This window comes from Sciurus carolinensis, chromosome 12, assembly GCF_902686445.1.
Source record: "Sciurus carolinensis chromosome 12, mSciCar1.2, whole genome shotgun sequence".
Classification (NCBI taxonomy): Eukaryota; Metazoa; Chordata; class Mammalia; order Rodentia; family Sciuridae; genus Sciurus; species Sciurus carolinensis.
The window spans coordinates 60,871,265-60,895,526 of NC_062224.1; the positions used below are offsets into that span (position 1 = coordinate 60,871,265).

At 35.1% G+C, this 24,262-nt stretch overlaps 1 protein-coding gene across 4 annotated transcripts in view; it reads right to left on the reverse strand.

The window, feature by feature from the left end:
* Positions 1-24,262, reverse strand: part of Ahctf1 (AT-hook containing transcription factor 1) — a 71,887-nt gene that overhangs the window by 42,125 nt on the left and 5,500 nt on the right. For 3 of the 4 annotated variants that reach the window (XM_047520418.1, XM_047520417.1, XM_047520416.1), the window contains exons 2-12: positions 17,969-18,096; positions 15,561-15,814; positions 12,591-12,771; positions 9,777-9,984; positions 8,636-8,752; positions 4,359-4,443; positions 2,960-3,110; positions 1,636-1,768; positions 1,370-1,551; positions 983-1,044; positions 33-161 (exon numbers count right to left, since the gene is read on the reverse strand). In XM_047520418.1, coding sequence (XP_047376374.1) covers positions 33-161; positions 983-1,044; positions 1,370-1,551; positions 1,636-1,768; positions 2,960-3,110; positions 4,359-4,443; positions 8,636-8,752; positions 9,777-9,984; positions 12,591-12,771; positions 15,561-15,814; positions 17,969-18,089 — 1,623 coding nt within the window. In that variant the 5' untranslated portion in view covers positions 18,090-18,096. The remainder of the gene's footprint in view (positions 1-32; positions 162-982; positions 1,045-1,369; positions 1,552-1,635; positions 1,769-2,959; positions 3,111-4,358; positions 4,444-8,635; positions 8,753-9,776; positions 9,985-12,590; positions 12,772-15,560; positions 15,815-17,968; positions 18,097-24,262) is intronic. The other variant, XM_047520419.1, reaches the window with a different exon arrangement.

The following is a 24,262-nucleotide window of genomic DNA, read 5'->3' on the forward strand; positions in this document are numbered from 1 at the left end:
TAAAGAAATTATATAGTTAAAGATCATCTCACTTGACTTAAACTGGAGGGCTGAGTATCAACAAGCCTTGGTGACAGAAATCCAGCTATAAGACACCGATTATAACCATCAGGAATGACTTCATTGAGGGACTGTCCTGATTTCTTTAAGAAAGTCAAAGTCTGTAATAGATAAATTAATAAGACATCAATCAATACTCAATTCATCAACTTTAAGAATAAATTAATTACTCTATAATTAAACCCAAGTAAAACTAAAAAATATGTAATGGAATTTATGAAAGACTAGATTGCTGGAACAAGGAAATGGGTTCTTTAACTCAACAATGCCTATTAGCTGTTAATGAACTGATAAGTATTTTAGATGGCTTACTTTGTGTTTGCATGATGCTGGGGTTGAGCACTCCACCAACTGAATTACATCCTCAGCCCAGCTTACATATTTTTATGAAAGGTAACCGTGTTAATCTTATCTAAAGCTGGAAGGTTTAGTAACAGATCAATAAACTTGATGCACATACAAAAGATTATTCCTGTGTCTCAAATGAAAGACACCTAATATGAAGTATATGGTATTTATTCACATTTGAATGATTATCAATTAAAAGAACTGTTTGTTTCCTTGGAAAAGTATTTTTCTACACATTATTTATATAAATATGGGTTGTTTTTAGCTTCTTTCTCAAAAGAACCAAGAGGAAGAATTTTAAAAGGGATGCGATAAGACACTGGCCTAGTCATTCTTTTCCTTGGTGACTGAGTAGCTAACGTCCACAAAAAGTTACTGAAAGCATCCCAATGCCTTCCTCTGGAAGGCTGTCATTAGTAATTCATGCCACTTCATAAACTTAGTAGAAACTATCATTTCAGATGAAGTAATAGTTTATAAAATTAACACTCAAGTTTAAAACCATGAATCCCCCGTATTCTAAGATAGGATCTCAGTTCAATTAAGAAAGTCTATGTTACTAGTTGTTACTTACCTCCTTCTGAAAGCCAGTACAGGATATGTGAACAATTCCTGAGTTTAATAAACAAGTGGCATCTTAAAAAAAAAAAAAGATTAAAAAAAAAACCTACTTAGCAATCAAACTGTCATATAAATTTTTTAAGTAAACTTTTTCAGGTATTTCCATCATGAAAATAACAAACTTTATCACCATAAAATAATTCATCTTTTCTAGCAAATTCAAAATAGTAATTATTTATAAACATAAGTATTAAATTTCTCATATACATTGATCAAGTTAAACCCTTAAATTATCCATGTTAAAAAGTGAGATATGAACAGATTATCAATAGTCTCTTTATAATGTATACTCACATACATCTGCATAGTTTCTCAAAGGTGAAATTAAGAAAATACATACCAAAATTAAAAGTACTTGGGTTAAAATACTGCTCAGGAGGTGGATAAGAAGGAGGAATGCCTCGACTTAAACTTCTCTCATGTACTAATATATCCAAAATGTTATGTGGAGAAGTACTATTTACAACGGAATCCAATGACCACAATGCAAAATAAGAACAATTATGTAGATATTCTCCCGATCTAAAAGAAAATTTAAAAATCATTAAATTATTGACTAGTTACACAAATACCCAAGAAAGAAAAGGAAAAAAAAAAAAATCATACCTTAATGAATCTGGCATTTGTGCATGATACCAACGATTTATGTCAAAAAGTCCCAAATATATAGATGGCCTTTCCTGTCCATATATATTCACTTGCCAGGTAAAGACTGAAACACTAGTGTCAGGAGATAGAGCTGAAAGAAAAAAAAAAAAATTCTCCCTCTAAAAACAAAATAATCTCAAAGTAAAATCATCCCAATAAAATTACGACAAGATTTTTCATCAATAAAAGTTTGATTTACATTCCATTAGATTTGTGAAAATGTATTTCTATCATCTATGTGTAAGAAGAGATCTATTCATTTATATCTTGACTGTTTTTCAGGGCATTATTAAAAAGTTCTCATCAGAAAAGTTCCATCCCAACTTCTTTTCAGTTAATATTTTAGCAACTACTTTTAAGATACTAGAAATACAAAGTAGAAAATTATTTCAATGACCATCCAAGGATGTACATACATAGTTAGTAAAGAGAAGTTAATTCGCTACCTAAAATTGGTGCTCTTTGGGCATCAAGGATTAATTCTTCAGAGGAATACTGGCTGAGGGGGAAAAAAAGATGAGTACCTAGACAGTGGCTGTGGAATTGCAACAGAGTAAGGAGGCATCAAAAGAGGAAAGTAAAAATCTGAGACACTACTAATGGGAAATAGAAAAGGGAAGATGGAAATGGGGAAAAAGAGAGTGCCTGGTAAATTCTGTTTTGGGAATGTTTAACTGGACCTGAAAGCCAGATAACAAATACTGATATGAGAACTAGGTCAGAAGGCATCTCTGGGATGAATAAGCTCACTATGAGAAAGTCTCACTAATCACACACATAGAATGAGGTCCCTGAGCATTCCCAGAACTGAATGTGGATCTTATTTAATGTTCACGATGACACTTTATAACTACTTACAAATAGGGAAACAGGGTTTTCAAACTGATGGGAATGGACTATAAATCAATGCTAAAATAAAAACTCTATGCAACTTTACTACATAAGGATATTTTGAGTCACATATAAAATTAAAAAATAGAGGCAATTATTTAGAGACTACACTAATGAGGACTAGAGGTAATTTCTGGTTTGAAATTCGATGTAACATACATACAAGAGTTCCCTCATTAGTCTTATCTATTCAATTCTTCAGTTCTACGTAGCAATTTGGAGGCAAGAAAGAAAATACATAGTATATCTCACACAGTCTTGAATAAATTCCATAATTAGTATTCTAATTTTTTAACTGCCAGGAGTATGACAGAAGCCAATAAACATAAATTTTACATCACAATTAATCTTAAATCTAGACTTTGGGTGCTACAGAGTACTTTTAACCAACCTTCACTCATGTTTTCTTCCCTGTCACCATGAGATCGAAATTTCTCTATACTCTGGCACCCCAACAATTTGGTATTACTAGTATGTCCTCTCAAAGGAAATATTCCACCTGCCAGGTCCAGTGTATATCGTTCTTCACAGTACTCTAACCCCTGTAACACAAGGGTACACAAATCTTAATAAGGTTCTAAAGCAAAGGTTACTGTAAAATTAAACATTACCTAAAATTTAAAGATTTTTTCACATAATACAATGAAAACCCAAAAACTAAAACTGAAGAGAACAAGTTATTGAAAAAAATTCTAAAATTTTGTATACTACAAAACATAAACAACTAGATTTATACCAGGCATGGTGGCAATCACCTGTAATCCAGAGGCTCGGGAGGGTGAGGCAGGAGGATCACAATTTCAAAGCCATCAACTTCGTGAAGCACTTAGCAACTCAGTGAGACCCTATCTCTAATAAAATATTTTTTAAAAAAGGGCTGGGGATGTGGCTCAGTGATTGAACACCTCTGGGTTCAACCCTCAGTCTCCCCGCCAAAACAAACAAACAAAAAACTAAGATTTAAAAACTCAAAAAATGATTACTAATAAATCTTCTAAAGTGGTATTAATTATAGGAAGCTTCATGCTCTATCAATTGGAATATAAAGTGGAATAACTATCAAAAGTATACATGCACTCCCTACCACACCACACAGGGATTAATTAATCTCCAGCACCATACACATACAAATTATATTCATATGCACACACACCAGCAAATCTATTTGTTTTCTCACTGAAATTCTTGCTCTAGAATAATTCTTAAACCTTTTTTGCTTATCAGTTCTTTTAATAATCAGATAGAAAACTGAGATTTTCCTTAGAAAAATATGTATTATCATAAGAATGCCACACATAATTCAGGTACTATATCAATTTCCTAAAACTCATCGATATGCCCCTTAAATAAGTTAGGGAAGCTTGTTCTAGAGGGTTGGCAAAATACTTACATAAGCAGCACCCACAATTTTGTCAGGAATGCAGCCAGAAAAACATGTAGTAATCTGAGAATCTAGATGTGTATACCATATTATAAGATCACCTCACATGTACTGCTTGATATGTTAGAGCAAAAAAGATACAATTATTTTTCCTGAGTACTAATTAGGCCTCAAACTGAAGTCTAACCCAGTTCCCTCATTTTAGAGGAAAATGATAAGAGGGCTACCTTCATAAAAAGGGGTAAAATAGATTAGAGATCTTAAAAGGCCATTAATCTAATACTTTTTTCACTATATTGCAAATACAATAATAACTTGAATACAAGAGTAACTTTTCAATATCTTAAAACAAAGGCACTTAAATTGGGGAAATAAAGAACAAAATTGTAATGTTCTGATTGCCATTTACCTCATATAAGGTTTGTCCTGATGCCAAACATTTTCTATCACCAAAAGCCAGCTGAAGCAGATGCAAACTCAAAACATCCCCTTCACTAAAAGAAACAGAAATTAATTCAGGAGACAAACTAAATATCCCTGGTCCCCGCCCCCACCCCCCCCCCCAAAAAGCAAACAACTTCTAAATATTTTGTGAAAACATTTACCATCTCTTATTATCTCAAAAAAAAAATTTTTTTTTGACCTACAACACTGAGTTCATGGGACAAAATTGTCACTGTAAAAAACATATGATTGTTAAAATGTTCCCTTGAAACAGTAATCTATTTTTATTTTATATTGATTCCACTTGATTAGGTTGATATTGTCTGTACACTTTAGGGGATATGTATATTGCAGTTACTATATTCATTCCCAAATGTTCCCCCCAAAAGCTATGTTTTAGTTAAAGACATATGACTCCAAGCACCTCTAAGTACTTGAGAGTTCCAAAGCTCAGCTCCCAGCATTCTTTTTTCTAGCAATTCTTTTACTCTAGTTCTCAATAAACCTGGTTGCTTATCAGAATCAACATAGGGGCTTTGAAAAAAAAAAAATACTAGTGTTTAGGCCTTACCAACAGATTTTAATTAGTCTGAGGTATCCAAATCAAATTTGCTTTCATTATCTGGGCCTACATGACCCTATATGTAAACAAGTTCTACTTGTGTGGCCTCATCTACAGCTACCCTGTGTTCCACTGTTCTGGTAATACTTTACCTTCAGATATTTTATTAAGAAACCTGTAATGTTCATTCCCACGTCTTCTCATTATTCTTGCCATTTTCCTGCCCCAATATCATTTAAATCTCCCTGACTCTATTATTTAAAAATAGTACTTCCCTATACTACACCATATTTTATATTGCTTATCCCAACTTTATTTTTCAGCATTTAACACCATGACCTAAAATAATAGTAAATATGTGTACTAATCTACTTCTTTAATCATCCCTTTTCCTCACTGGGATATAAAGCTCTGGAAGAACAGAAATCTTATGTCTTATGCAATGCTATTTTCCACAGAGAATTACTGGCACATACCAAGATGCTTAATAATTGCAGTAAATGAATAAACACATGACAAATAGCCTCTGAAACCTAAAAAGTCAATAGGATATAGACTGCATACAACCAACATTAAAAGGAGTACCAGTTTTTTGACTCATTTTTCCATTACAAAAAAATAAATGTTAACACCTGTAATCCCAGTGGTTGAGGAGGCTAAGGCAGGAGGATCACAAGTTCAAAGCCAGACTTAGCAACTTGGTAAGGCCCTAAGCAACTTAGCAAGACCCTGTCTTTAAAAAAAATAAAAATTAAAAAAATTAAAAAAAAAAAAAAAAAAAAAAAAGGCCACTGATGGGGCTGGGGTTATAGCTCAGTGGTAGAGTGCTTGCCTAGCATGTACGAGGCACTGAGTTCAATCCTAACCACCACATAAAAATAAATACATATATAAATAAAGGGTTTTTTTTGTTGTTTTTTTGTTTAAAGTCACTGATTTGGCTCAGTGGTTAGGCACCCCTGGGTATTCAATCCCTCATACCAAAAAAAAAAATAAACAAAAAACTAGATGTAGCTTTGTGTGTGTGTGTGTGTGTAGAGCTGGGGACTAAACCCAGGGCCTTTCACATGTGAGGCAAGCACTCTACCAACCGAGTTATATCCCTAGCCCTAGATGTAGCTTTTATAATCAATGAATACATTTCACAATGGTAACAATTTAAGATCTATAATCATAATTTTATGGTGATATATTCATCCATAGGAACTCTTCCTTTTATTTTGTTCAAGTGATTACTCTGATGGAGAAAATAAACTAATTTTATATTTATATCTTAATCTAGTTAAAATACCAATAAAGTGCTGGAAAAGTCAATGTCCAGGGAGCGAACAGACACTGTTAAGTATATACTTTGGTACGATAAGAGATTACTTTGGTCTAACAATGATTTAAAGCAGGATTCCTAGTTGGGGATGTAGTGCAGTAGTAAAGGGCTTGCCTAGTATATGGGAGGCCCTGGGTTTGATGCCTTGCAAAACAAGCACAAACACACACACAATTCTTGACATGTGGTCCCATGGGCAGTTGTGACCTCCCATAAATTGTATAATGATTATATTTATATCTACACACGAACATAAATATACATATTAGTACAATGTAATATAATAAACCACATTCTTCAATCTTCAGCATTGCCTATAAATAAATAAAATAAAAGATCCATTGGCAACTAAAAACTATTTTTTAAAAAGTCATTTAGGAATAAATAATCTAATTATAAATGAAATCAAACTTGTCCTATTAAAAGACAAAAAGTGCTAGAAAGTAGCTTCATTAGAGAGGCCAGGCATGGTGACACATGCCTATAATCCCAGCCACTCAGAAGGCTGAGGCAGGAGGATTGCAAGTTCAACACTGTGCAACTTGTAGAGACCCTCTTTTGAAATTTAAAAAAGGGCTAGGCACATACTTCAGTGGCAGAATACTTGCCTAGCATGCAAAAGCTCTTGGGTTCAATTCTCAGAAATGGAAAATTAAACTAACAGTTCTTGGAGAACTGTTCCCATGTGTTGTTTACTTGTGATGTGGTATAATCAAGTGAATACTGGCCATCGCCGTAAGAAAAAATGAAAAATGCTATCCTATTTTTTTTAATTTGTCCTTTTTAGGTATGCATGAGAGTAAAATGTACTTTGACATACATGGAGTAAAACTTATTCTAATTAGGATCCCATTCTTGCATTGTACATGATGTGCAGTTTCACTGATTGTGAATTCATACATGTTCAATTCATTCTGTTTTCCAATTCCCATCCTCTATCCAATGAATTTATATCCTCTCCTCCCCCTTATTGTGTATTAGTATCCACATATCAGAGAGAACATTCAGTCTTTGGTTTTGGGGTACTGGCTTTCACTTAGCATGATAGGATTCAGTTTAATTCATTTACTGGCAAATGCCATAATTTCATTCTTCTTCATGGCTGAGTAACATTCCATTGTGTATTTAAACGTTTTCTTTATCCATTCATTTGCGGAAGGACACCTAGGTTTGTTTCATAGCTTAGCTTTTGTGAATTGAGCCACACTAATGTGGCTGTGTCACTGTAATATGCTGATTTTAATTCCTTTCACCCTGCCTATATTTAAAATGGTGACTCATTCATGCTTTCAATGGATATATAGTTCTAAAACAATCTCAAAATCATACTTCACACAGATTTCAGAAAAAAATTAGAAGTTCAGATAATAATTTTAAGGACAAAGTGGGTTAAATCTCCACAAAATCCATGAAATCCAGAGGGGAATGGTAAAATTGAAAGCAATAAATAAATAAATAATAAAAATGGAATGTAGGCTTATTTACCAAATTCCAAAACAATGTAAGAGGGAATTCCTTTTAACTTTAATGTTGGAAATCCAAAAAGTAAAATAATAGATGCAAACAAAAAAATAGGGTAAAACAAAAATCTGAGTGGTGATATCTAACACAAAAACCCAAACTGACCATAGTTCAGGTATTGAAGGGTTGGGTGGACTTGGGGAAGACAAACTACTAAGAACAGGAAGTTAATTAAAATGATAGCAGGCTGGGGATATAGCTCAGTTGGTAGAGTGCCTGCCTCACATGCACAAGGCCCTGGGTTCAATCTCCAGCACCAAAAAAAAAAAAAAAGATAGCAATTATACTACAAACTGTTTCATTATCAAAGAAAGAACTAAACACCAAAGAATGTTTGTACTATTCTAGAACTGGAAATAAATAAGCTTAACCTATTAGAAATTAAATTAAAAGATTTCTACTAGCTAACCACGGAACAAAATTAGAGCGTGCAAGAGACAAGAAAAGATTAACCAAACTAATTATAGGAGCATACTCTAAAAGACAAGTAGAAGGACAAGAGAACAGGGGGTAAATAAAAACAAGAGTCCTCACAACAGAAAGAGGGAAAGGAAGAGATTATAAATGAGAAAGGATATTCTTACAGGTACAAGGCCAAAAAAATCCGCCCAATTTAACAAGAAATTATCTACTTATCTGTATTGGCTTACTATTTGGAATAACATTTGATCAAATTAACACAACTTCTTCTTACTGCTATTCAACAATTAACATTTAAAATAATTTTAACTACCATACTTTTACTAAAAGAAATAACATAGCAAAGTTTTCCAAAAAGAGATAATCCATTCTATTTTTGACAAATGTTTTTAAAAACCACAGGTATCACACTAACCTATCTTGTGTAGACTGAACAGCCCACAGGTAACAGCAATTACGAGGATCATTCTCAGGTTCTTGAAAAGTAATGGCATATACAGGAATTCTTCCACCTTCCAACTGAGTATAATACCTAAAACAGACAAAAGGTACATTGCTTATATTTTAAGTTATAGTTTTTAGAAAAGGAAAAAAATTCCTCACATAAAAACTTGGGCTAAGCAATCACTATTTATGTGATTTCCAAAATTAAGTAATATGGGAAGCATGGCTATGCTTGTCTTATCTTCAAAAATACACAAAGTACAAACATCAACATTATGGCCACCCAGTCAAGCTTGGCGTAACACATCTGTAATTACAGCAACTTTCGGGGGTGAGGCAGGAGGATTTCAAGTTCTAGGCCAGTTTGGGCAACATAGTGAGACCTTGTCTCAAAAAAATAAAGTCTGGGAATGTAGCTCAGTGGTACAGCACCCTGGGTTCAATTCCCAGTATTGCCTCAAACATTCACCCCCCGCAAAAAAAAGAGCTTAATTAGCCAAGGGATTTGTAAAAGCCAGGTTTTCTTGGTACTGTTTTAGAAGCAATTTCAAAACACAAGTTGATAAAAGGACAAAACTCTTAACAAAGATTTAAAAGATCTATAATGCCTACCTGCTACCTCCCTTAATATTACAAGCAATTTTAACTCCAAAGATAAAAAGTTTCAAATAAATTATACTTTGGGGATTTTTTGATGCCATAAAAATTTTAAGACAGGTATTTTATAACTTTGATTTTGGGTGGGGAGGGCACCACTGGGATTCAACAGGGGCCTCACACAAGCTGGGCAAGTGCTCAACCAATGTGCTACACCCCCAGTCCTAAGAAATGCACTTTTGAAAAATTCATAGTACACAAATACATAGTTTACGCATATAGTCAAACTTTTTACTAGCAAAAGAAACACCAGTAACTGTACTGCTTTTTAAATGCTGCAAAAAACAAGTCATGTGTCAAATCATTCCCTATCTAACTGTAATTTAATGCAATGAAAAATTATTCATTATCACTCATTCACTTTTCTCATGCTTATCTTTCAAATACTAATTGAATACAAAGTATATACAAAAAGAAACTACTAAGGCATGTAAGGAAAAAAAAGTTATACTTACTCTCTTTTCATACTTTTCATATTCCAAAGTGCAAGATAGCCATCAGAAAAACCTACAGCAAGATGATTTGTCCTGCTAATGTAGGTAAGAGTAGAAACAGCTGTTCCAGATGGGCTTACTAACTGGAAACACAGATGACGTCCTTCTCTCATCACACTTTCTCTGATATGTGGTACTTCAGCTGGGATACCAGTAATAACTTCGAGGTCTAAAACCAAAAATAAGAACAATTAAAGATTAATCCAGGCATAGTGGTAGCTCATATCTGTAATGCCAGTGACCCAGGAAGGTGAGGCAGGAGGATCACAAGCTCTAGGCCAACCTGAGTTAAACTCCCCTGGGTTCAGTCGTTTGTATCAAGAAAATAAAAAATGAAACAGCACAAAAGCAAACACATGAGTCACCTAGCATCAACTGAATTAATTAAATGGAGTCAATTAAAATAAGAAGATGACAAATCATGCTGAACTAGAAAATAGCCACCTTTATCTATTTAAATGTTGAAATTCTAAAATACATTTGTGTAATTTAAAAAAATACATCTAAAATACTTTCAATGTCCTTAACAATCATAAAGTTCATTATTTTTTTATTCAAATTTAGAACTACATCTTCTGTACTTTCCTTGAAGGATTTTCTTTGAAGGATTCCTATGTAGGATAAGCCCAGCTCATCCTATGTCAGAAATCTAAAGAAGTTATCAAAGACTAAAGGGTCAGATAATATAAAGGGGTACCCATGAGCCCAGACAGTACATCTGAGTGCTGAAAACAAACATTAAGTATCTTTTATCTCATGAGTTCATAATGATACTTATTAAAAAAAAAAAGGGGGGGGGGAGGAGGTGAAGAGGAAACCCACCCTGTCCACCTACAAAAGACCTTAGTGAACCATCAGAAGTAAATGGAGAACAACTTCTTATTCTGAAAATTAATAAGCAGTAAACATTTATCCTGCCTTTTCTGTATAAATTCTATTTCTGGGTAGCTTAACAGCACTAGTTAATGAGAAAATTCCTCTTCAGAATAGTGAAATTTAAAAACCATCAATTTGCAAAAAGTAAACAATTTTGCAGATGCAAATCAAATAATAACAATTTTGATTAAAGAAACAGTCAATTTAAACTAGGATTTTTCAAACCTGGCACCATGGACATTTAGGGTCAGATATTTGATATGGAGGTGTTCTGGTGCCTATAGGATGTAAACTGGCATCTCTGGTCTCTATGGTAGTAGCCAAAAGCACCATCTTATTCTAGTAATAACAACCAAAAAAGGTCTCCTGACAAATATCTCCTAGAGGACAAAACTCACCCTGGTTGAAAACTACTGATTGAAAAATTATACACCTCCAGAGTATCCTGACCAAAATCTCAAACCACAATTTTCAATCAAAGCATATTTATATTTACAAAAAACACAAAACAGAAATGATGCCACATGAAACCACACAATTCCAAAATGAGGAACATCCTACAAATAATTAACTTCTTCATTAAGTCAGTGACATTAAAAAATAAATAAAAACAGCATAGAAAGAGGATTTCTGTGCATTCAAAAACCCTGAAAGCCTAAGTGTCCAATGTAATTAATGTATAAACCTTGTTTAAATTCAGGTTCAAACAATCCAAATATAAAAAGATGTTTTAGATAATCACAGCAATATGATTACAGATTGAAGAGTAGTCTATACCGAAGAATTTTTTGTGTGGTGTTGCTGGGGATCAAACCAGGGTCTTTGAACACGCTAGGAGAGTCCTCACTACAAGCTACATCCCTGAGGCCCCTGAAGAATTGTTATTAGAAATGGTAATAGCATTTTAATTATATGTCAAAGTAACCATATTTGCTATAAAATAACACAGAAGGAAAAGGAAATGAAAGAAAATAAACACATGGTAAAATCTGAAAGTTAGCTGAGCTGGGCATGGTGGTGCATGCCTGTAATCCTAGTGACTAAGGAGGCTGAGGCAGGAGGGATTCACAAGTTTGAGGCCACCCTTACCAACTTAGCAAGACCCCTAACTTAGTGACACCCTGTCTCAGTGGTAGACCTTAGCACACTCAAGACCCTGGGCTGAAACTCCAGTACAACAAAAAAATTTTTAAAAATAAAAGTAAAGAACCTCAAAGTCAAAACCAAATGGTTCTTTCAGGAAAGCTTAAAGAACACACACTGTTTACATTCAGGTTTGTTCTTACTCACTACAGATACCAATCAAGTAAGAATCTCATATTTAAAAAAAAACTAAAGGCACTTAAAAAAGAATAATTTATAAATATAAGCATTTAAAGGAGAAAATTTGTCTCTCCTCACTTTCACTGAATTTGAATAGCAATAGTTCTATTTTAAAATGTTATTTTGTGAGGAAATTTTCAATTGATCTATAATTTTCTATGAAATACACTTCAACAGAATAGAGTAACTCACACAAAAGTTCTACAGTGCCTAGATGCACAGAATAAAAACAAGACAGATATATAGATAATTTCCTTCCTTCCTCCTCCAGCCTTCCCCCCCCTTCCTCCATTCCTATGGTACTGAGGACTAAACCCTGGGACACTCTACCACTGAGCTACATCCCCAGTTCTTATTTTTTGTGACAGGTCTCTATAAATTGTCAAGGCGGCCCTTGAACTTGTAATCCTCCTTCCTCAGTCTCCTGAACTGCTGGGATTATAGTTGTATCCCACAAAGCCAGACTCACTTAAGCAATTTTTCTATAAAAAAATTTGGGGTCATTTTAAATAACCAAATCCATTGCATCAGAACATTCAGGTGTTCAACTTCTGGTTTCAAGTAATGAATGATTACCTAATGCCTCTACTTCACTCTGACTGCACGACACGTCATCCAAACACAGGTCAATAAGAAGAATGTGTCCAATATCAGTTACCACCGCTGCCACACCAAAAAGCCATCGCAGACTTGGATGTAAATGCTGAGAGCTTGCACTGGCTCCACCATGATTAATTATAGGTTCAATAGCTGTTACCTAGAAAGCAGAATATATGACTGGCTTTCCTTTGACAAAAGAAGAAAACACAACCAACAGCAAAACAAAATTTGGAGTTAAAGCAGATTATTGGTTTACTACAAATTTAAACATCATCAAATAAAGAATCATAAATTTGCAAGTGGTATTTGTGAATCCAAGTAACAACAAAATCTTCGGATATATTAGGAATTACACTATTTAAAAATATTAAAATCATGAAGCTGAATAACTGATGTTTACAAAGAGGTTATTTATGTGCCAGACATTGTGCTAATTGGCTCATTTAAAATTCACAATAATCCTTTGATACTGACCTATATGTAATTATCTGTTTAAAGATGAAGTAACTACAGTTTGCTTAACCAACTTATAAAACATTTTATCTAAGTTACATAAGCCATAAAATCATTACGCATAACTCAAATTGTTCTCAGCTGGGTGGAGTGGTGCACACCTGTAATCCCAATGACTCAGGAAGCTGAGGCAGGAGGATCCCAAGTTCAAAGCCAGCTCAGCAACTCAGTAAGGCCCTGAGCAACTTAGCAAGACCCTATTTCTAAACAAAATATAAAAAATAAAGGACTGAGGATGTGGCTTAGTAGTTTAATGCCCCTGGGTTCAATCCCCAGTAACAACAACAGCAATAAAAAACACTCAAAATTATTCTCACTTTAAAGCTTTTCATCAGCCATTCTAGGATGATACAGTTTTTCTCTTAGTAAAAACAATGCCTAGCTCACATGAGGTTCTGGGTTCAATCTCCAGAACCAGAAAAAAAAAAAAGAAAGAAAGAAAGAAAGAAAGAAAGAAAAGTAATAACAAATCATTCCAGAAAATTTTACTGTCTATTCTTAAACGATTTTAAGTCCTGTTTAGACTAAAGACAGACAGCTTTCTCTAAATGGGTTATAGTCTAACAGACCTCATACAAAGCTTTGGCACTGACTAGATTACTGACACGATTTCAATTATTTGAGAAACTTTTGCCTAAGCTACTTTATGGAGTCATATTTTTCTCCCCTTCATCTCATGAGTCAAAATTTCAGATTTTGTACTTAAATGCCATCCGTTTGCTATATTGCCCAGACTGGCCTCAAACAATCCTGCCTCAGTCTTCCAAATAGCTGGGAATACAGCAATCTGCCACCACAGTCAGCTTATATTTTATATGTAACTTTCCTATTACTTCACAAAACTAATTACTGGATGATATATGATGATTAAGTGATTATTTCTATTCTACTGATGAATGTCCTAGAGAAAGAAAATTTGTTATCAGTGGTTTATGTGTTAATTTAAAAGTATTTTTCAGGCTGTAATTTATTTTTATGACAAAAACCTGGTTGTCTCTATCATTAGTACACAAATCATAACAAATTCTGAAAGCTGTAATCTCATGAATTTTCTAATTAATGTAATGATATCTATAAATATTGAAATATCTTGTTTCCATCATACCAGAGGAATGCACACAGATTGCATTTCTCATACAAATACTGTACTGAAGTGATTATCAGCGCTACCTTATTTTAGAAGAGGCAATTATAAACATTTAGGAGATATTATACCCTAGCCAAACTTCCTTTGACTATGTATCTATCATTAACCCCACATCTTTTCTTTCTCCTACAGTCCCTCCTTCTTATGATATTAATCATCTACTCAAATGAACAACCAAGAACTTATTAATTCTTGTTCCTTCTCAATTACTCTCAAATGGTCAATGAGTCCTATCCATTTTACCTTCTGAATATATTTTCAACCTGTCCCTTACTCCTACAATACTGTCATTTCCGTGATTCAGTTCATCATTAGTGACCTGAACTAGAAGTGTCCTTATTTCTTTTCTCATAATTCCATTCCTGACCCAATCCAAGGAACTTTTTACATGAGAGTTCTGCTTAAAACATAAAAATAAATCATCAGGCATTACAAGGCCCCTAATTATAAACCAGATCATTCAAAATATCAATCCCCAAACCACTGCACTCTTCTATGATTTTATATTTGTATATGTGTTTGTGTATTTATATTTTCTCGCCAGGTATACAGAAAAAAGCCGCAATAAATCTGAAGAAACAACTCAGAATTTAAACTACTTCTATAGGTACTACAGGGTAAGACTGTTAGTTTATGGAAGGTATAAATGTATCAGAATTAATAAATGGTGATTATAAATGAAGCTATTATTTACATATAATATTAAAATTCTAAACAACAGTGAAGACATGTTTTTTCCACACTGCACCAAGGTTATAGTATCAATTTAGAAAGAAAAACACTTAAAAACCTTACAATTAAACATACTTTCAGAGGCTGGGGTTGTGGCACATGCCCCACTTGCCTAGCATGTGTGAGGCACTGGGTTTGATCCTCAGCACCATATAAAATAAATAAATGAAATAAAGATATTGTGTCTATTTACAACTAAAAAATAAATATTAAAGAAAAAACATACTTTTAGAAATATTGAGGGCCCTCATAGAACACAACGGGAGATAAGAACAAGACACAAATGATACTTTTCACATAAACAAGTGTTAACACTATCATTTATTAACTTTTTACATCAGAATTTCCTAATTCTTAAGAATAGGAAGTTATATTTAAATGTTAAGTTCCTTTGATAATAAGAGCATCTTAAACTTTTATTTTGAATTAAACACATTAACATAAAAGTACACTGGCTGTAAGTGTACAGGAGCAATGAATTTTCTCAAAGTAAACACAGGCCTGTAAACACTGTTTTGAAAACAGAATATCCAAGTATCTTAAACAGTACCTACCCTTCCAGGAAGAACAACTGCTTTAACCACTCTTGATACACCAAGGTCATAAAGACAAAGAACACTTCCTTCTGCTTCTTCCAGTCCTATCAACAATCCACTTCTCTTCTGCCAAGAGAAGTCTTTAACTGCAAGGACTACAGGAGGCTGCTGATTTACTCCAGTAAATCTATATGCAGACAACCGCTCTCCTGTTATAGAGTTTACTACCTCAAGTTGTGGACCACAAGCCAAGCAAGCAAGTCCATTTTTCCCTAAGGGGGAATAAAAAGCAAAAATATTTCTTATTTTAATACTGTATGCATACAACAAAACTGAAGCAGTTAGCTCTTTTACATACAGATATATAATATGCAGTTCATTACACATTATGAATCATCTCCAAATTGAAACCTAAGCATTTATAAAACAGAATGGTCCTCAAATCAGTAGAATTAAGAATATATGTTGCACTCACATAAATTGAGAAACAATATGGTAGTAAAAAAAGAACAAAACTTTTGAAACATAAAATAAGCAACTATGACTACATTAATAATCATTCAGTAAAGGCACCATGCTCTGTGCTTAAATACATTATTGCATTTATTCTTTATCATAGTTCGATACACAGATAATGCAACTAAAATGTGATGTAGTTTAACTTGTACAAAGTCAGTTACAAGATATTATGGTTCAGAAGTAGATCTCAAGTCTAACTCCAAAACTTGTGTTTTAAGTACTACAAGTTAAAAAATTTAAACTTGGAGCTACGGTAGTTACAAAATATAACAATTCTATCTATGAAGAGTTCACAATCTCAGATAAGACATTACATAACTAGCCTAACAATATAAAATACCAGAATCCCTTCTTGGTGCTGAGGATATAGCTCAGTTGTACAGCATTTGCCTAGCATGCCCAAGGCCCTGAGTTTAATCCCCAGCACCAAACACACACACACACATAAAAAGACAAAAGGAAAGAACAAAACACCCTTCTAGGCCTACTAGTCATGTTTGAATTTTATTTTGTCTACAATGTAACATCACTGTAGGGGGCAGGGTTACCAGGTCAGTTACAATCAGATCTTTTTAAAAAACATTAAAATGGACAAAAAGAGGGAGCACAGAACAGAAGTAGGGAGATGACAATACACTGGTAGGTGGCAATGGACAGAAAAAAGTGGTCTGACTAGAGATTCATCTTAGAGGTAGGACAGGAATTAGCTTGTTGATTAATTAGATATGGAGAGGTGAATAAAACAAGAATCAATCAAGAATGGACCCTGAACTTTCCTTGAATAATTAAATGAATGGCAATAACTTTACACTAAATTTAAGATGTCCATCATGCATCCTAATAGGTAGCTAGATATACATTTTATATAGTAGAGGGATGCTACAAATTTTAATTTAAAAAAATAGCATGCCATAGAGGGGACCCAGAATGCTAGGGTTCAAAGTTCCTTTCTGCTATTTGGTATCTGATTGTCACCTACAATGAAAAATACCTATAGAGAACAGTTTTACCCTACCTTAATGAAAAACTGCTATTGTTATTTGGGTTTTTGGTACTTGGAATTGATTCAAGGGGCACTTTACCACTGAGCTATAACCATAACCCTTTCTTTATTTTGAAACAGGGTCTCACTAACTTGCTGAGGCTGGCCTTGAACTTGGAATCCTCCAAACTTTGGTATGGTTCTTTCCTGTATTACACAATCTAAAGCCTAAATATTAAGATCTTGTTCACATTAGAATTAGGAAATAAATCTTTCTTAAAATTTTTTTTTAGGACCAGGGCTCCACAATCAGATTTTTCCACTCCTAAGACTGTCTGGGTTCTAATCTTCAAACTCACCACCAATAAAACAAAGAACAATTGTTTGTTGAATACAAAGAACAATTGTTGTATATTATTTCTACTTTCAAAATACAAATATTTGATACACAGAAGATATATACAGATTATAGATATATAGATAGATAGGTGGTTTGAGGAAAAATTAACTATAATCCCCCAATAAGATTCACTGCTAATGTGTTCTGAAGAATACAGGTGTTAAATTTGTAGTTATAGGCATTACATAATACTTTAAGCTGGGTGTGGTGGTGCACACCTATAATCCCAGCAACTTGAGAGGCTAAGGCAAGAGGATCCCAAGTTCAAGGCCAGTCTCAGCAATTTAGCAAGCCCCAAGAAACTTAGCAAGACCCCATCTCAAAATAAAAAAAAAATAAATAAAAAGGTCTGGGGATATGGCTCAGTGGTTAAGCACCCTTGGGTTCAATTCATGGTACCAAAAATAAACAAAACAACAAAAAACTTTACTGAGCTCTTTAAAAAATCCCACATTAAAGAAACTATAACATTTATTTATCTTACAGGTCCATCAAATTAGTAAACTTTCAACAACATTATTTTACCTGCAGCAAACCTTCCATGAAGTACAGATTCTAATGTTATTTCATCTTCTCTAAGGGCCTGAATGGTCACTTCTGGGAACTGTAGGAGACCACTAGTCACTTGAGCTGTTAAGTCTCTCATACTTCCACTGCAAATATTTTAAGAAGATAACATTATTATGATATATTTGTACTACTGTATAATATATTTAATTATTTTCAGGCAGGAATATAGCAAGTAAGCAAGTCACCACACCAAGTGAACAAAGTACAACTAAAACCTGGTTATAAAATATATATGTACCTGGGTCTGAGGTGTTCTCTCCTAAGAAAATATTTCCCAAATGGCCTTAGGAAAATAATAATTTATTAAGCCAGATAACCAAAGGATATACATTATTTCCTAGATTCTTTGAAAATTGGCTCAATTTAAATTATTTTGCCCACCCTAGTTTCAAAGAATACATACACACAGGAAAACTCATCTGTTTTAAAAATTATCTCTTTAGTAAAAAGAGAGAAACTCCCTGAAAAATGTCCAAACCCACAAAAATTTGAGAAATTGAATTTGATCTCTTTTACTAGATAGAAAAAAAGTATCTAAAATTATCTTTTGTTTTCCAATATACATGAAGCTAGATTCCCTAGATGACCCCTACCAATGTAAAAAAAAAAAAAAAAAAGTAGAAATATAAAAATATCTTTTTTGAATGATTGTGAATTGGCAGAGCCAAAAATGAAGAGACATGTAAGTTGGGCCTTGGTCTTGAGGACTTGCAACCAAATCTAATTCTGGTAATCATGATCTTCTTTTGAGCACTGCTGAATTCCACACAGGCAGAAGATAAAGTTTAGGATTAACAGAGTTTATGCAAGCTAAGAGGCTCCCCCTCACTTCCACTAAATTCTGCAGGGCTACATATCATCTTTCGTGAAAGAAACATTTACTGCACAGGATAGAGAGTCATAAAACTATTCTGACTTTGGTTCTGAGTCTTAGAAATTTTGTTTCCACACAAATTTTTGACCAGAATCCAACCCATAGTATCCAAAAGTCCTAAATGAAAATGTTATTAAGAAGTAATAAGTCTCAGGGTTGGTAGGACTCCAAGCAACTCACTGAAAATATATATACCTCTCTCTTTTGAAATCTCAAGAAATACTCAAAGATGAAGGTCCAGAGCCAGGCACACTGGTGCATGCTGATAATCCCAGAGACTCAGGAGGCTGATGAGAATCACCAAGGTTGGTCTTAGCAATTTTGTGAGACCCACAGTAATTTAGTGAGACCTTATCTCAATCAATGAATCTATCAACCAACCAATTAATGAACTGGGGATGTACCTCAGTGGTAAAACACTAATGTCCACCAAAACAAAACAAAACAAAACAAAAAAACTATTTGCTCAATAAATACACTATCTACAAAAAAATAATTATATTTCATATTTCAACATATACTAAGCAAACATCTCTACAAAACATTATATATATGATTTTACTTTTCTCTTTTTGGCTAATAAAAAGTCTAAGAATTATGATTTAAATGCAAACTACAATGGACCCTGAAAATGCAATTGTTCCTTTAAACTTTTTTTTTTTTTTTTTGGTACTGGAGATTAAACTCCTGGGCACTTTACCACTGAGCAACATCCCCAGCCCTTGAAATTTTTTTATTTTATTTTATTTTTTTTTTATTTTTTTTTTTAGACAGTCTCACTAAGATGCCCAGGCTGCCTCCACCTTGTGATCCACGTGCAGGCAGCTGGGATTAAAGATACGCACCACTGGGGCTGGGGAGATAGCTCAGTCAGTAGAGTGCTTGCCTTGTAAGCACAAGGGCCTGGGTTCGATCCCCAAAAAGATACACACCACTGCTTCTGGCTTAATTCAAATATTAATCAATTACTGACCATTTTTAAAGCATTGTGTTGGGAAGGGAAGACTGCAAGGGCAGAAAAAAGATCTACTTCCTGACCCACAAGGAGTTTACATTCTACAAGAGGACATATATAATCAAACCATGAAAATAGACCAAAGAAAAGTTCTAATCAAGAAACATATGCTGGAAAATCCCAAGGAAGTGAATTAGAGGAAAAAATAAAATGGAATAAAAGGAAAATGCACAAAGAAAACATGAAAGTTACAGAAGGATTTAAAATATGATAGTTTGGAAAAAGTAATGGCACAAGGTATGCCAAGCTGAAAGAGGAAAGAATACCAAACATTTCTTCCAATGAATGGGCCCAGAATTGGTAATGATTCTAGTACAGTGGAAACAAAATTTGTGAGCAGATGAGACTATACACTTGAGACTTCTGAGCTAATCTAGGGAAGAAAGACTTAAATTGGAGGGAGTATGGGGAGTGAAGAGTACCTGAAATTTTCCATGATTTCCACACTTTTTGTACTACAGATTGAACCCACGGTAACTTACCCACGAAGGCACATCCCAGCAGGCCACCACAACTTAACTTTTTTTTGTTTCTGGAGACAGGGTCTCACACAATTGCTTAGGGCACGGTTAAATTGCTGAGTCAGACCTGAAACTCGAAATCCCTCTACCTCCTAAACTACTGGGATTATAGGTGAGTCACCACACCCAGTCTAAACAATGCTTTATTTCTACTTAAGGCTTGTGTCCCCCAAGTACCTGCATAAATCTTTTAAAATTTGTACAAAAGAATTGTGTTCAAATAGGGGCAGTGGAAAATGTCTATAATCCCAGCTGCTCCACAGGATGGATCCTTCAAAGGAAGATGGCAAGTTCAAGGTCAGCCTCAGCAACGTAGTGAGGTCCTAGGCAACTAAGTGAGAACTGTCTCAAAAATATAAAAGGCTAGGGATGTAGCTCAGTGGGAAAGTGCCCCTGGGTTAAATCACCAGTACCAAAATAATAATAATAATGCTGTCTTTCCAATTAGTGACATTTCAGTACATTATTGAAAAACTGATGACAGTGGGGCTATGGCTCAGTGGTAGAGCACTTGCCTAGCATGTGTGAGGCCCTGCCTTCTATCCTCAGCACTGGATAAAAAATAAATTAAATAAAGGTATTGTGTCTATCTAAAACTAAAAAAGAAAAAAGAAAAGAGTCACAATACATTCAGAGAGAATGTGTATTTCCTGTAATACTTAGTACACTTGTCCTCCCTGGTAGAATCCTCCTAAAGAGGTAAACTTACCAGTAAATTCGTCTCTCCTCACAGACCCTTTTCAATGAAAGTTCACAAAAGACAGTTTTTAAAATTATCATAGACTCTAGAATACCAAGAACAAACTCAAGTTCAGAGTTTCCAAAAGACCTACGTTTTCTTCTGAAGAGCCGACGCTCTCGCAACCGTTTCTCCAACTACGCCAGGAAAAAATGGCCGACAGGTGGTAAAGCGCGTGCTTAGAATGCGCGAGGCCCTGGGTTCCACAGCCACGGTCAAAAACAAACAAAAACAATTTAACGCTCCTTTCCTCTAACTGTATACCTCTAGTATGAACCTCTTTGGCTTTCAAACAAAATTAACATATACCCTCTTAAAACAAAAAAAGTGAACCTATAGCATAAGTAAAGGAGCACCTGACTGAGGTGGTGACCATGCCTGTGATCCCAGTGACCTCTGAGGCTGATGCAGAAGGCTCACAAGTTCGAGGCCAGCCTCAGCAACGTAGTGAGGGCCTAAGCAACTAACTGAGAACCTGCCTCAAAAACAATATAAAGGGCTAGGGACGTAGCTCAGTGGTAAAGTGCCCCTGGGTTCAATCACCAGTACCAAAATAGTAATAATAATGTCTTGGGAACTAGTGACATTTCAGTACAATGTTGAAAAACTGTGGTCAGAAGTCACAGCACACGGGGCTGCAGTTGTAGCTCAGGGGCAGAGCACTTACACAACGTGTGTGAGGCACCGGCTCCCAACCTCAGCACCGCATATAAATAAATAAAGGTCCATCAACAAATTTAAAATATTTTAAAAATAATTTTTAAAACTGTCTATCTACAACTAAAAACAAAATGATCAAAAAATAACGAGTCACAGTACAGGGAGAATGTGGATTTCCCTTAACAACACACTAGTCCTCCCTGGTAGAATCCTCCTAAAGAGCTAAACTTACCAGTAAATTCGTCTCTCCTCACAGACCCTTTCAATGAAAGTTCACAAAAGACAGTTTTTAAAATTATCATAGACTCCAGAATACCAAGAACAAACTCAAGTTCAGAGTTTCCAAAAGACCTACGTTTTCTTCTGAAGAGCCGACGCTCTCGCAACCGTTTCTCCAACTACGCCAGGAAAAAATGGCCGACAGGTGGTAAAGCGCGTGCTTAGAATGCGCGAGGCCCTGGGTTCCACAGCCACGGTCAAAAACAAACAAAAACAATTTAACGCTCCTTTCCTCTAACTGTATACCTCTAGTATGAACCTCCTTGGCTTTCAAACAAAATTAACATATACCCTCTTAAAACAAAAAAAGTGAACCTACAGCATAAGTAAAGGAGCACCTGACTGAGGTGGTGACCATGCCTGTGATCCCAATGACTTCTCAGGCTGAGGAAGAAGGATCACAAGTTCGAGGCCAGCCTCAGCAACGTAGTGAGGGCCTAAGCAACTAACTGAGAACCTGCCTCAAAAACAATATAAAGGGCTAGGGACGTAGCTCAGTGGTAAAGTGCCCCTGGGTTCAATCACCAGTACCAAAATAGTAATAATAATGTCTTGGGAACTAGTGACATTTCAGTACAATGTTGAAAAACTGTGGTCAGAAGTCACAGCACACGGGGCTGCAGTTGTAGCTCAGGGGCAGAGCACTTACACAACGTGTGTGAGGCACCGGCTCCCAACCTCAGCACCGCATATAAATAAATAAAGGTCCATCAACAATTTAAAAATATTTTAAAAATAATTTTTAAAACTGTCTATCTACAACTAAAAACAAAATGATCAAAAAATAACGAGTCACAGTACAGGGAGAATGTGGATTTCCCTTAACAACACACTAGTCCTCCCTGGTAGAATCCTCCTAAAGAGCTAAACTTACCAGTAAATTCGTCTCTCCTCACAGATCCTTTTCAATGAAAGTTCACAAAAGACAGTTTTTAAAATTATCATAGACTCTAGAATACCAAGAACAAACTCAAGTTCAGAGTTTCCAAAAGACCTACGTTTTCTTCTGAAGAGCCGACGCTCTCGCAACCGTTTCTCCAACTACGCCAGGAAAAAATGGCCGACAGGTGGTAAAGCGCGTGCTTAGAATGCGCGAGGCCCTGGGTTCCACAGCCACGGTCAAAAACAAACAAAAACAATTTAACGCTCCTTTCCTCTAACTGTATACCTCTAGTATGAACCTCTTTGGCTTTCAAACAAAATTAACATATACCCTCTTAAAACAAAAAAAGTGAACCTATAGCATAAGTAAAGGAGCACCTGACTGAGGTGGTGACCATGCCTTGTGATCCCAGTGACCTCTGAGGCTGATGCAGAAGGCTCACAAGTTCGAGGCCAGCCTCAGCAACGTAGTGAGGGCCTAAGCAACTAACTGAGAACCTGCCTCAAAAACAATATAAAGGGCTAGGGACGTAGCTCAGTGGTAAAGTGCCCCTGGGTTCAATCACCAGTACCAAAATAGTAATAATAATGTCTTGGGAACTAGTGACATTTCAGTACAATGTTGAAAAACTGTGGTCAGAAGTCACAGCACACGGGGCTGCAGTTGTAGCTCAGGGGCAGAGCACTTACACAACGTGTGTGAGGCACCGGCTCCCAACCTCAGCACCGCATATAAATAAATAAAGGTCCATCAACAAATTTAAAATATTTTAAAAATAATTTTTAAAACTGTCTATCTACAACTAAAAACAAAATGATCAAAAAATAACGAGTCACAGTACAGGGAGAATGTGGATTTCCCTTAACAACACACTAGTCCTCCCTGGTAGAATCCTCCTAAAGAGCTAAACTTACCAGTAAATTCGTCTCTCCTCACAGACCCTTTTCAATGAAAGTTCACAAAAGACAGTTTTTAAAATTATCATAGACTCCAGAATACCAAGAACAAACTCAAGTTCAGAGTTTCCAAAAGACCTACGTTTTCTTCTGAAGAGCCGACGCTCTCGCAACCGTTTCTCCAACTACGCCAGGAAAAAATGGCCGACAGGTGGTAAAGCGCGTGCTTAGAATGCGCGAGGCCCTGGGTTCCACAGCCACGGTCAAAAACAAACAAAAACAATTTAACGCTCCTTTCCTCTAACTGTATACCTCTAGTATGAACCTCCTTGGCTTTCAAACAAAATTAACATATACCCTCTTAAAACAAAAAAAGTGAACC